This window comes from Furipterus horrens, unplaced genomic scaffold (assembly GCF_987537825.1).
Source record: "Furipterus horrens unplaced genomic scaffold, mFurHor1.1.pri manual_scaffold_2, whole genome shotgun sequence".
Classification (NCBI taxonomy): domain Eukaryota; kingdom Metazoa; phylum Chordata; class Mammalia; order Chiroptera; family Furipteridae; genus Furipterus; species Furipterus horrens.
Window position 1 is genome coordinate 174,940,205 of NW_028327172.1, and position 14,860 is coordinate 174,955,064.

General features: G+C 33.5%; 1 protein-coding gene across 1 annotated transcript; it reads left to right on the forward strand.

The window, feature by feature from the left end:
• The first annotated feature begins 3,002 nt into the window (after positions 1 to 3,002).
• LOC150020048 (transmembrane protease serine 11B-like) lies at positions 3,003 to 14,422 on the forward strand. The gene is made up of 10 exons (XM_090267387.1): positions 3,003 to 3,061; positions 4,980 to 5,098; positions 6,719 to 6,834; positions 6,920 to 6,987; positions 8,565 to 8,725; positions 10,153 to 10,191; positions 11,019 to 11,196; positions 12,849 to 13,108; positions 13,467 to 13,609; positions 14,261 to 14,422. Exons 1-10 carry the CDS (start codon positions 3,003 to 3,005, stop codon positions 14,420 to 14,422), a joined length of 1,305 nt encoding a protein of 434 aa, XP_090123513.1.
• The last annotated feature ends 438 nt before the right edge of the window (positions 14,423 to 14,860 follow it).

Below are 14,860 nucleotides of genomic sequence, written 5' to 3' on the forward strand. Positions count from 1 at the left end.
AATAGACTACTAATTATTTTTTAAATGCTCTATGCATGAAAGGATTCCATTAAATAACAAAACATCAAGTTGCACACTGGGAATAAATAATTTTAGATAGGTGAACAGAATTGGTTAATATTCAATATGTATATTGAAGTGATGATGAAATGGTGGTGCAATTTTTCTCTTTTAGTCTGTTAATATGATTAATTGCATGAACTGATTTGAAGGTTGAACCCGTTTTGCATACTTGGGAAAAATCCCACTTGGTCATGTTCTGTATTCTTTTTTGATTCAATTTGTTAATATTTTGTTGAGCATTTTGCATCTATGTTCATGAGACATATTGGTCTATAATTTTATTTTCTAATGGTGGCGTCATAGAATGAGTTAATGGTATTTCCTCCACTTCTGTCCTCTGAAGGAGATTGTAGAAAATTGGTATAATTTCTTCCTTAAATGTTTGCTTTCTGTAGTTGGACACTCTGTTGTTAGGTGTATACACACTGAGGATTTTTATGTCCCATCAAAGGCATTTTCCATTGTTGTTAGTGTTTTTTTATCTCTAGCATTTTTGTGTGTATCTTTTGTAGGAATTCCATTCCTCTGTTTACATTTCTTATCTATTCTTGCATGCTATTTACTTTATTATTAGAGTCCTTAGCATATTAATCACAGTTGTTTTACATTTCTAGTCTGATAATTCTAATATACTTGCTGTGATTACTTCTGAAGACTGCTTGGTTTTTTTCAAATTTTGTTTTTTGCCTTTGGTATGCCTTGTAATTTTTCTTTCTTTCTTTTTTGTTTCTTTATTGTTTTTCTATTACAGTTGTTTCATTTCCTCCCATTGCTCTCCCCTGCCCTGCCCACCTCCCCCTTCTCCCACAGTCAATCCCAATTTAGTTGTCAATGTCCATGGGTAATTTTTTCTTAATAACCAAATATGATGTACCAGGTAAAAGGAGTGGCTATTAATAGGTCAATAGCAACACATTCCAGGAAGTGTTCTGTAATTCTATGATTAGATCCAGTCTTTTAGTGAGCCTATGCCTGTAACTTTCACAAGTTTTTCTCAGAGTTTTTTTCCCTGCTCTCAGGTGCAATAAGATGGCTGGAATGGTCTGAAGTTGGGCATTTCCCTTCTCCAGATTGGAAAGGCTCTGATAATACCCCAGCAGATTAGGCTCTGGTTAACTAGCTACTCCTGATTGCAGGCCTTGTTAAAAAGAACAGAATACTCTGCACTGTTTTAGAATGATTTCTTTTTTCCTCCTCCAGTGAGAAGCCCCAAGTGATTTTTCTTCAATATTTATCGAGGGAACCTGGGTGATCGAATTTTGTACTTATTAGAATGGAGGGGTGACTTCCAAGCCCATTACAGGCAGAACTTCAGTATTCACTATGCTATAGGGAACCCACATATATCCATAAAACAAGTAAACAACAATAGAAAAAAATAAGCTAAATTTCTGAACAGGCATCTCAGAAGAGAAACCCAGTGCTCCCCAATCAAAAATAAAAAAAATAAAAAAAACTATGTGAAATGATGATTATTCTCATTGATAATTAGGAAACAGGAAGTGCAAACCACAATGAAATAGAATTTTATTTGCATCAGAATGATGGCAATATTAGTTATATTGAAATTCACGCTTTGTGGAAAGTCACTTGTTAGAAACTTCTGCGTAGTTATAGTTGATTTCAGTTGAGGAGGAGGAAGCCACTAGGATGTAATTGGTCAAACAAATCTAGGATTATCTCGGTTTACAACAAAGCTGTTTCTTGGGTGTAACTTTTAGGTGACTAACCCAAAACTAGGATTTTTTTCTCCTTCTAAATGGCCAAGTCAAGGAAGTTTGTCATTCCCTGGATGACTCCTATCACGAAACTATAGAAATATGACATTCTTTAACACTAGTTAGACAAATTTCATCTTATTTGTTCTTCCTATTTCACCCAGCCCATAAAAACCAACCAACCAACACTGCATGTAGCACTTAAACCTGTGAAACATCGATCACCTTAATAGCTACACGAGAAGATCCTTATTTCTATTATCATTATCATCATTGTCATCATCACCACCGTTATCCCGACACCACTACAACAATCAGAATATTATGTACAGGTAAATAGGATTTTCTTTGGTAAATTAAGTCTAGAAAACTTAAGTTACTATAGTGTATCTTCTAGCTTTGTGCCAATTGGTTACTTTCTATAAGTCAGATTTTTATTTCTAGAAACTGTTGAGAAATATGCTATTGTTTCTGAGTTCTAAAGGCCTCAAAATCTCTGGCAAAGTTTCAGAAAGTTGGGAAAAAAGTAAGATTTCAGCAAAATCTTGTTTACTTCTTTTTATTATCACCCATAAGAACACTCCTATTTTTGTTCTCTAGTAATATAATTGAAGTAATATTTATAATATAAAATATTTTATAGAAATAATTTAAAACTCTAAATGTCTTTATAAATTTTTAGAATAATATACTTCACTTTATACACCCTGAATTAGCACCTGGCAAACTTCTGGGAGTTCTTAAAACTTCATAAATATTTAAATGAGATCCCTTTCTAAGGTACTCTTTTTCTGAAATTCCAGGAGAAAGTTGGAAGAGGAGGCCATTCAACTCATTTGATCATTAATTTCTCTGTTTATTATTCAAAACTTTCTTCTTAGTGATTTAAAGTCCTCTATGACAAAAAAGGGTATATCTTTATAAAATCTGGGTAATTTTTGCATTGAAATCTTGCATTAACACTCTTCACTATATAACAATTTAGGTGGATCTAATCAAATGGTCTGTTACTGAAGGTTTAATAAATGAAAATTAGTTTGTTATGTTTGCAGTTTAACAGTTAATGCAATATCAGAATATGGTTTAAGAAAATCTAATCTAGGAAATGAGACCTGGTATGGACTGTGGGATAAATTATAGTGAGATTGATGTTTTAAAATTGTGAATAATGTAGTTACTATTTTTTATATGAATATTATTATTGTCTTTTGATTAAGATGAATGGTTGATTATGCCAGAATAGCCAGTGAGCCTTTACTTGAAGTAGATTCAATCCAAAAGTGAGGTGATTATAGTTCAGTTAAGTATATGGAATTGGTTTAATTCACTGAAGATTAATTTTTAACCTATTCTTTTTGTTCAATGAGAGCTTTATCCTAGAATGTCAATTCCTACATTAAAAAAACAACAACAACAAAAAACAAAAACAAAACAATGGCCCAACATTAACTTGGTAAATGAAAGAATAAACTGTTTTCTTGGTATTTAGAACATCATTTTAATGGTTTCAGTTATTATTCAAAATAATACTCAATTCCTAGAATCCATGAATCACAGTTACTAGAGGAAATGTTGAATAAATCATAAACTACTACAATCTTATAGATATAAAAGAGTCTCCTTAATGGTTTAATGAGGTGAGGAGAACCATATCCATGCTATAGTCAATAATATGTTTTCTTTAGAACATCTAAAAAAGCTTTCATAGAAAAACATCTTAAAAGCTTGTTATGTAGTGACTATTTGTATAGAGACCATCTCAGCGACTTTAGAATCACCATTCAGGCTACATAATGTTTGAGTGCCTCAAAAAGAGTAAACTACCAGTCTAAGTTACTAGTGGCTAATCCAAAACAATTTTGAGACCTCACTATCACAATTATCTTCTAGTCATTAAAACAACATATTCTCAGATATTAGTAAGATTAAATATATTGTTGTTAATTACTCCAGTTCTATATATTTTTAAATGTGTGATTCATTTAGTTTAAGAAACACTGTGTCAGAATAGCCTTTTTCTGAGTGTGAGATTAAAGAATAGCATTCCAGTATGAAAGCATACATGAAATAGGGAGTCTCTTTGAAGAGATTTCAGTTCTGGAAAACATGAAGTAACAAGTCATCAAATAAGATACAAGGAAGAGGTAGGGTTAAGAATAGAGAACAAAACAGAGAGGAAATAAAACTGGTGAGGTTGCCCAGTTGTGGCCTAAGGGCTGTGGCCTATGGTAATGTTTTAAAAAATTGTAAAAAAACAAGAATAAAAACAAATCTCCTTTACCTAAAAATCAATTGGTTCTGTAAGCATTAGAACAAAAGGAAGATGCTTATTTCATAAAAAACATTTAATCTGTCAGATATATCCACTGGTTACAAATTCTTCTGTTTTGTACATTTTGTTTAGGATGATGCAGAATACAAAGAGACTGCAGAAACAGCTGAGGCTATTTTGAATTTGAAATCAAAAATAATTTTAATGTTATAGCTCTTCCTTCAAATGAGCAATTTCATGACATCATGTCTTTAAGGATATGAAAAATAATGTCCAAACCTTGTTAGAGTAACCATAAGATCTAACTATAACCTTAGATCATTACAATGCCAAGTCACTGTATTTTCTGATTGTTTTTAATCTAATTGATAATGAAATTTTACTCTCTGTCAATTTATATTATACAAATAATCCATGATTATTGTAGAAACATTAGAAATATAGTTAAAGGAAAAGTGAACAAAAAGAAAAAAATCTACCCATGATCTCATAAAATGAGATAACTGCAGTTGACATCATGATGTTTCCTTCCACATTTAATTAAAACTTATAAATGATATATTATGTATTTGTCTATAAGTCTATATATGTCCTTGTACATGATGTTGCTATAGTTTAGAAAAATACAATCATATCTTTAGATAAATAAAAAGAGCAAATCAATTTCTCCTCCATAAAATGAGAACAAAAACCATGTTTATTTTGCTCACAGTTCTATCCCCAGCAGCTAACATATTACTTAAATGTGTTTTGTTAAAAGAATGAGTATTAGGGTCTATCCATTTTGAGGTACCTGAGGCTTCTAAGTTTTCAGTTAGTATAAAGGCCTAATACATAACTTATAAATCATGATGTATACGTTGGAAGAGAGACAAGTAAATTTAGAATGTCCATCATCTGATTTGCACTATTTCCCCCTTTCATAGGCACGGCATATCTTCCCAGAGAAGATCTTGGCCACTATGTATGAAAATTCTTATTTTTCTTGGAGCGATGGCGATCTTGGGAGTAACTATTGGTCTCCTTGTTCATTTTCTGTCAGTTGGTCAGTATTAACAATTTTCAATTTTTTATTCTTACTACTAAATTTTCTTATACTTAGAAATTGTCAAGAAACAACATAAATATTAAATTTGTGTAAAATTCCTCATTTACTTAGTATTTTATTTCAACATGATACTTTTCTGTTTTATTTTGTTTTTGTTTTTTTAATTAGATGCCTCCTTGGTCCACTCTATAAATTGTATCATCAACTATGGGAATATGGCAAGATTGAAATATTCAATACTTTGTTGCTAATATTCATTGTCATTAAAGGAGGTTATGTAGTAGGCTTGTCATGGAGTTGTTATATCTTTTAGTAAATATACCTCAAACTGTAGAGACCTGTACTCTTCTTGGCTCAATTCTGGTATTGGCAGATTAATCTCCTAACCTGCAAATATCCAAGTTCAGCATACTGCATGTAACAGTATTAAAGATTCTGGTTATTTGCTTATCTGTTTGGTGATAAACTCTGGATTAAAATTATAAAATGGTAAGAAAAAGAGGGTCGTGGAGTTTATTTATTGCAATTTAGTCTTTGGTTATTAGTAAAAAACAACAACAAAAAAAAACCCCAGAAGACTAAAGTGATATGCCAAAGTGTCACAGTCAATTTGTGGCATGGCTTGAACGAGTTTCTCCAACTTCATATACTTTACACTTTTCAGAATGACCTTCGGTAACTTCTTAGACAGAAACTGGCTTTTGCTTTTCATATGCACTGGTTGCCATAAAAAAGTGCAGGAAACTATAGGAATAGAAAAAATTAATTTTTATTTTTAGATTGAAATAATATTTCTGACTTCTAGGAGAATAAATTGTTACAGCTCAGGAAATCATATTTCTTAAAGTCTATTATTAGCACTCTGTAGAGATTATTTGGTGCTTTTAAGGTAGTTCAAAAACACAATTGTTCTCAAAATATGTGAATGACTAATATACCCTTAACCAAAACAGGATGCCATTTCCTGTTAATTTCTATTTTTAAAAGTACATATATGACATGTAAGAACTATCTGTAGTTACATTTGGAGACAGGAAGGAATGGGGAACGTGAGACTTGTGATACATGCCATGCACCAGCCGCCATATGCTATAAGGAAGTGAAAGGGCAGATGAAGTCTTAAAGGAATGACTTCAAGGAGTGGAAAGCAGGCCAACAGGCAATGGTGCATAATAAAGGGTGCAAGTGGGTATAGATCATCCAGAAAGTGAAGGGACATGTTTGTAATGTATCCTGTATTACAAGTGCTTAGAAAGATTAATTAGGTAATCACTAGGCTAAGAATTTAGATTACACGTGAAAAATAGATTTCATCTCTAGTGTATTCTCTGGTAAATTGCTATTAGCTGCTTGGATTAATGCTTTGAGGAGGATGCTGAGGAACAGTGATGTCTTTTATCTTATGAAGAAAGGAGGAGTATCACTCTATGAATGCTGGGTAGCCATCATTTCTAGAATAAGTGCATATTAATTCCCCTCCATTTTCCTCCTCTTCCTCTCTCTATCCCTCTGACTATTTCTAATGTTGGGCTGAATGTTAATTTTGAGATAAAGATATGGAGGGACTTGAGGCCAATTTCTGTTTTAAAATTCTTCGAGTGTTTCTTTATTTCATAGGAAAGGATTACCATTACCAAGGTAATTTTCATATTTCTGGAGCCACATACAATTATAGCTGTGAAAATGCAGCTTCAAAAGTTAGCAGAGAACTGAGCACAGATATTGAGGCTAAGGTAAGTCAGTAATTTATTTTATTAATTTCATTATAAATTTGATCAAAATAGACACAGTAGCTGATTTTTTTTTTTCTCGTGACAGATGTCTGATGAATTTCAAAATTCTAGCATATACAAAGAATATATCAACTCTCAGGTCATCAAACTTCTGTAAGTAAAAATTTATTCAGGATATTATGGAAAAGGAAGTAAGTGATATGTCACATTAGCCCTGGTTTTATGTAATAACAACATGAAGATAAGAGAGAGAGAGAAGAAAAAAGGTAGGAAAGAGGAGGAAAGGAAAAAAAGAAATAAGGAAGGAGGGAAGGAAGGAAGGAAGGAAAGCAAGGGGTTGTCCATAAATTAAAGTAACACAGTATTTAACAGATTTCTGTTCATGGCAGAAACTATTCCATACCAATCTGTAATCTTATACCTGAAGGGGAATTGCAAGGTTGTTTTTGGCTGTCAGTTCTAACTAACTTCTACAATAAAAGATAATTGTAATTCTATGGAAAACAAGGAGTCCAACCTGAATGTTTTGTTACTCATATATATACTAACCATCTCTTCTTCTATCCATTTCTATCCATATCCATTTAACATGCTTTTCCTAAAATAATCTTCTTTTGGTCTCTTTAGTGTTACTATTACTGTAATAACTATGGAGCAAAGTGAATTGTTTAATATAGCATTTGTCGAAATATGTCTTTGAAGTATGCTTGAGGTTGGAGTGCGGGGTGTAGGGAATAGGGTGTCATGGAGCATAGGGGATGTGCAATAAAGAGATCACTTGTATTTTGGCACTTGCCAATATATATTCTGGGAATTCTGAACTTCCAAAACAAAACAAAACAAAAAAATCCAGGTGGCCAATTGCCAACCATCCAAACAACTTGCCTATAGACAAACAAAAACCTTCAAAGGCTCTTCCATTGACCATAATTATTTGAAAATAAATACAGTTCTGGTTTTTTTAAAATTATGATTAATATGGCTTTTGGTTTGAAAGTCTTCCAAAATGAATTACTTTCTTTTTCTGATTAATAAAAAGAATGTACTAAATGTATAAATAATGAAGATTCTCTTCATGCTTTAGAATTATTTCATGCTTTAGAGTTATTTTTCCGAGATTTCTCATGGTATAGATTTAGTGGGGTAGATATATATACAAACTATAAAAAGGAGCTTAGCATTAGATCTTGAATATATTTTAGAAGGTATCTTTTGAATGTTTTCCAGTTCTACATTTAAATCCTCACTTACCTCTTAATCTAAAATTATTAAAAAATAGCTGTAGGGGAACATGGTTTTTACTATGTTATAATAAAATCTCATGTCAAACATATATTGGCCAGTACTCAATTTCTGCTATGTGTTTGAAATACAGGGTAGGGCAAAAGTAGCTTAACAGTTGTGAGTATGCAAAACACAATTTAATCTATTATTATTTATTAATTATTGCATTATTTTACACATGAACAACTCTAAACCTAATTTTGCCCCATCCTGTATTCTGATTTCTAGTTTATGGCTCACATCTTCCTCCATGCACAATACTTCTTAACCAGTTAGAAGATTTTTGGGAACCTTTGCACTTTAAACATACTGGAACAATATCTGTGTATTGTTCTTTAATATATGTAAAGGAAATATGATAATTAAAATGTGGGAAATTCAATGTGTTCACAAAACATCTAATAAACCAAAGAAGCAACACACTAGAACATTTCTGTTGTTTCTAGCCCTCACCCCAGTGGTTCCAGTGTACAGCTGCTGCTGACATTCAAGTTTCCTTCAGCAAAGAGAGAGGTCATGAAGGCTGAAATCAAAGCTATCTTACTTCAGATGTTGAAAGACAATATGGTGTCCTGGAATGCTGTTCCAGCTTCCATTAAACTTATGGGTATTTCACTTATTTTCATTATTTTCTATTACTTGGATTTATGGACTTTTTTTTTTTTTTTTTTTTTTTTTTTTTAAGAAGTACTAGGAAAAAATAAACCAAGAGTTCCAGGAATTTTTTTTTTTAGGAAAAAATATGCTTCTCAGAGTCTGGCACTTCTCCCCTGAATTGGTAGTGGAAGGTGCAGTGCCACAGAATTTTTGTCTGAAGAGTGATTGAAATGAGGCTTAAACTGTGAACATGTGAGGTCTGTTGTTAATATATGGAAAAGATTGTGAAGGGTCCTAATTGAAGCATTATTTCTCCCTATTTTCTACTCTTGTCAGGATATCATTATAGGAAACAGATTTAGGATCTTCTTGGTCATTCAGTATGAAGACTGTAGTGGTAAGAATGAAGTTGGGAACAGGAAGTTTTCATTGCTTCTTGAGAAAGAATGAAAGTAATAGTATTAAAGAAAAAAATTATCAGTAAAAATTCTCTAGAGAACAAGGAAAGGAAATGATGACTTTACCCCAATACAGAAAGTCAAGTTTGTAAAGGTCTTCAAGGTTCTGCAAAGGTCTTGAAACTCTCACTCATATTGTTAAAGGGCCTCTTAGGTGATAAGCATGTGGTTACAGAGTCCACTCCTGTGGTTCTTCCAGACTGACAGTTGATCCCAGTGTCCTTGAAGGCTATGAAGGTTGAGAGCTGCCAGTTACAGCTCCTTTGACCCACAATGCAGACCCTACCACCAAAGGGCTGCTGATGAGAAGTGACTTTAAGGTGGAACTTCTCAAAGAAGCAACACAATTTTTTGTGGGTAGCTGTTGGGAAAGCTACCTGCACAAGTTACTGCCCCTGTGTCCCAGAGATTCAGAGTCAGCACTTTCTGGTGTGTCGTCCCTTAGTGCTCTGCTCTTCTCTTTCTCTCTAAAGTCTCTTCCCACAGAAAAGAGAATTGAATTTAAGTTCTCAAAATTTCAGAATTCAGAATTGTTTTAGTAATGAGATGACCCCAAAGAGCAGGACAGATCCAGTAAAGTATAATTTTAATTGGAATTTTATCTTTACAAAATAGATAATTCTGGATATTTCAAAGAAATAAGAATTATCATAGAGAAAGAATTTTAAAGATAATGTCCAGTCCCTTTTTTTTTCAGTAAGAATGTCAGCTTCTTACATCACTAAATGTTTTACTGAAACTATTATAAAATTGAGAACTGTTTTTTATTTTCCTTTTCCCTTTTCCCATGCCTGCTAGAGATGTGAAAAGAGACTGTCAAAATATAACAAGTAGGAATGAGAAGGGATGATAATACATGAAATAGTCTGAAGAGTTAAAATGTTGTTGTAATTAGACTAGAAAACTTAGCCTTTATGTCCTTGAATCTAAGATAATTGCTTGGTGATGTTTTATTAATTGTATGTCTTTTAAACTTCAGAAATCAGCGAGACTAATGCTGAAGTGCTTACCAACAACTGTAAGTTTAGAAACTTTTTTGTAAATTTAACACATTAACAAATATTTCTCTATTGTTTTCCTAAAAAGGATCAGGTAGCACATCACATGGATTTCCATAGTAGTCTTTCAAAATTATTGAATATACCAGATATATATCTCAATTTCTTTCTGAAAAACACTGGCACATGAATTTTAACATTTGTAAGCCATTGTCCCCCAAAATTAAATAAGAACTTATTCCAAAGAATGACATTATGAGTTAATAATATCATTCTGAGGAAGTTAAAATCAGAAAGATTGAAGGGAATAAAGGATAATTTAAGATAATAAGAAAAATTTTAAAAAAACTAGGCTATATCAAACATATTTGTTGTTAATGAAAACAGTTCTTTATTTTTTTAATAAATTCTCTTTAGAGTCTCACGTTGCCCCCAAGAAATTACCCTGCATTTATGTACTTGGTGGATATTTTTGGAGCATCTATTGTTTACATGAGGCCTTACTGACAGCACTGCATAAGCCATGCAAGATGCACACATTAATGAAGCAAAGTCTCCAACTTTCAAAAAATTTTCAGTTTACTTGGGGAGATGATAATGATAACAAATAGATACAATAAAAGTCAGTGGTTGCAAGATGCTGGAGACTGGAAAAAAGGACAAGTAAAAGTCACCCAAACCAAGACGGAGTAGGGCACTGTCATAACAGTACATTGCAGGGAAGAAACAGCATCACTTAGGAGATACTGGACAGTCACTAAAGGGATTCAAGTGATGTTTTAAGATATATATTTTATAAAGCATAATCAAAGATACCTGCTCTTGTATAAATAAACCTTTTCCTCAGGTTGTGGGACACAACTGGTCCACACTATTATATCAGAAAACCGAATTGTGAATGGGAGAAATGCCCATGAGGGGATATGGCCATGGCAGGCCAGTCTGCAATGGAAGGGCCAACACTACTGTGGAGCATCGCTGATCAGCAGCAGGTGGCTATTATCTGCAGCTCACTGCTTTACTAAGTAAGTGCAAAAGTTGGACTAAATATAGCATTCTGGGTGCTAGCCTAGTTTTGGTAGTCTGAGGGGGTTAGCCTAATATGTGAACATTCATCAAGGCCATATGAATTTACAATTACCTGCATAACTGAAGGGAAGCAGGAATGTTTAAATTTGGCAAAGCAAAGCAAAGTGTATAGAAACAATTCTCATTTTCTAAATAGCTAGTTTGGCCTGACAGTATTGTTATTTCATCACAACAATAATTCTGCACAGGAGATATAATTAAACATATTTAGAGGTGAGGAAACTAGGGTTCAGAAATAGTGACATAACTTGGCCAAGATCATAAAGTCCTTAAATAACAGAAACTGAATGTGAACCCAGGTATGTCTGACTCCAGTTACTAAGTACTTACACTTCTTGCCCTTCAGGGGTTTACAATCTAGTTTAAGAATTTTAAAAGTGATATATTTAAGGTATAAGACAATATAGTATAGTAAATATATACAACACAAGTAAGAACTATGGAAGTTTGATGAATAAAGAAAGCATATCCAAATAAGATATGATGACATAAAATTTGATCTGGCCTCTAGAAAGATAAGCTTTGATTAATAGGGGTCGGTGGATAGGAAATAATAATATGTATTTTGGGTTGAGAAAGCAGGCTTCTTCAAATGTGTTGAGATGAAATTGTATTCTGTGGATAGCAAACAAAAAGAGTAACTTGAAATAGAGAAGATTTTGTGAAGCGAAACATTAGAAAATATGCTTAGAAAATTTGTATTGATTGGGGACATCTCTAAATGACAAATCCTTACTTACTGAAGAAATCTCCTACAATGAATGTTCATAGGATTTGTCCCCTGATGCAATTTCCAAAAAGTAGCGCATGGACTACGGACCACCCAGAAGATTTGCTAAAAGTGTAGATCCAGAAGCATCACACTAAACCTTTTAAATCTAAATCTCTGGAGGTGGAGTCTAGGTTGTGCCTAAGGCCATAGAGTTTAACAAGCACAGCTGTTACGCATGTGGAGTCACAGAAGGTTTTAGAATGGTAGAAGGAATGAAGACTGTCACTGTTACATGAAGGACTTGAAACTTTAAAAAACAAAACAAAACACTCCACAAGCATCTGATCTTTTGAGGGAAGTTGAGAATAGTTCAACAGAATGTTAGGTTCTAAATTGAGAAAGAGTTTCAGTGGGGAACTGGAGAAATGGGTCATAAAATCTAAATTAGAAGCCAAAAATGCATAATAGGGTGATTGGGTGAGAACAAGGGGCATTTTTTTTTTTTTTTAATGTCTACAAATGCCAGAGCCTCCATAAGCTCTTGAAATCCAGGCTGTTTGACAATAAGAGTGATTATGGATATCATCCATGGAGGCTGCTCCGGTGACACCTACCCAAGTCAAATGTTCACAGCCCCGGATGGGGCTGAAGTACAGGAAGACTGCAGAAGGCTGACAGCTCTAATAGTCCTTAACACTATTTTTATGTGACTGCATCATTATAACATCCCTAATCAAAGATGGTTTTTTAAAAATAAGAAATTCAGTGCTGTACAGTGTTACTTGGGAACTTCATGCCTTAAGTTATGATATGACCACTGTAAACATTGTTATGGCAAAGAAACTAAGTGTATCTTACTTGAATTGTGTCCTCCAGGAAAAATAATTCAGAAGATTGGACCGTCAACTTTGGAATTGTAGTAAATAAACCATATATGACACGGAAAGTCCAAAACATTATTTCTCATGAAAATTTTGGCAAGGCTGGGGTTCATGATGATATTGCCCTTTTGCAGCTTGCTGAAAAAGTCTCTTTTTCAAAGTATGTTCGTAGTATTTGTCTTCCTAAAGCCACAATGAAGCTCTCAGAAAACGACAGTGCTGTCGTTACAGGATGGGGAACACTTTATATAAATGGTAAGTTTTTCTGTAAAAACATAATAGTTTCATGGGAATAATTATTTAAATGATTGATCAGTCAATCACTTTCTTATGCAATTGACCAGTCAGTAAATATGCTGAAAAGACCAAGTGCTAGAACTTGCCAAGTGCATGGCATTGTCTTCGATTTCTCAAATGTCTCTAGGAATGAGAGTTGGAAGAAGTGAAAGTGTGAGAGGTAGCCACCTGTAAGAAACATCAGAAAGAGACCAAAGTAGCCTGAGACTGGCCCGCCTCCTGGTGACCAGAAAGAATCTGCTTTATGTTATAGATATTCTTTTTCTCAACAAACAAAGTTAAGATCCTCTTAATATGCAGAATTTGTTGCTTTTAGGTCCCCTTCCAAGAATACTTCAACAGGCCTTTGTGGATATTATCGACAACAAAGTTTGCAATGCTCCACATGCATTATCTGGCTTGGTGACAGATGAAATGATATGCGCTGGATTTATGTCAGGAAAAGCTGATGCCTGTCAGGTACGTCTAGATATATCATCAAATCATTTTCTCCAGAAGTACTCATTAAACAGTAGTTTTTATCAACACAAAATATTTTTTCTGTGTTAATGATTTCCACAGAGTACCCTCTTATTTCAATCCATATAGTGAATATTGATAACCCCTATTTATATACCAGACACCACTCTAGATACTGGGGATACAATGGTAAACAGAATCCCCATGCAGTTTTCAGTCTGGGAATCTACACAAATAATAATACCTGCAAGGTAATAAAATAGATTTGGCCCTATTTTCTGGAAAACCTGCAGATCTGTAATGTTGACTCTTCCTTTTCCAGAGATGCAGCAGGAGATTTAGCATGTATACATGTCACCCATTCCTCACAGGCTTCATCATGGAGCAGCTAAGTCACTTTCTCCATAGTCAAAGTTGGACTCACTTTAAAGTCAATTTCTAGTCTTCTCAGTCCAACATGTGGCAGCTGTAGACAATATATTCTGGTTTGGAGTTTCCCTGGGTTTTGAATAAGCCCAAGAGTTTCAGAGTTCCTGAGTCTAAAGAGGGTGGATTGTTTTCAATGCCAAGGGGATATTGATAACTCTAGAAGAGAGGTAAAAGGACATTCTTAGACAGGATGAGCAATGATTTTCTTTTCTCTTTTTCCAGAAAGATTCTGGTGGACCACTAGCTTACTCTGACTTGAGAAAGATCTGGTACCTTGTTGGAATAGTCAGCTGGGGTGATGGATGTGCTAAAAAGAATAAGCCAGGTGTCTATACAAGAGTGACTGCTTATCGTGATTGGATTACCTCCAAGACTGGTCTCTGAAAGAAAAGGAACTTTGGAATTTAACACAAAGACAGCTGCAGGGTATTTTTATCTATTGCTTCAAAATCTTTTTCTTTTGATACCTAAAGGTCTTTATCAATATTTTATTATATTTTATTATCCATATTTTTACCTATGTAACTAAATGAGGAAAGAGTAGGAAAAAATAGACAGCCAGAGTATTTTTATTAATTTTCTAGTTCTGATTTATCCTACCTACCATTACATTCAGAATTGACCTTAATTTCTTTTTCAGAATTAAAAGATACGACATTTTTTAGTGTGATAACATTGCATGCTATATCTACCAAATAAATTCTTTTTATTCTACAAATTGTAATTGCATTTTTTAAAACTGGAATATATAAGACTTAGTGTACATTCATTTTCTATTTATATGTCAGATATTCTGTGTACCTCATAAAATCATACAATCAT

Coding starts and splice junctions, on each gene's coding strand:
- LOC150020048 (XM_090267387.1), top strand. CDS start 3,003: ATGGTTGATTATGCCAGAATAGCCAGTGAGCCTTTACTTGAAGTAGAT. Junction 3,062..4,979: donor GAAGTAGATTCAATCCAAAA/GTGAGGTGATTA, acceptor CCCCTTTCATAG/GCACGGCATATCTTCCCAGA. Junction 13,109..13,466: donor GGGAACACTTTATATAAATG/GTAAGTTTTTCT, acceptor TGTTGCTTTTAG/GTCCCCTTCCAAGAATACTT.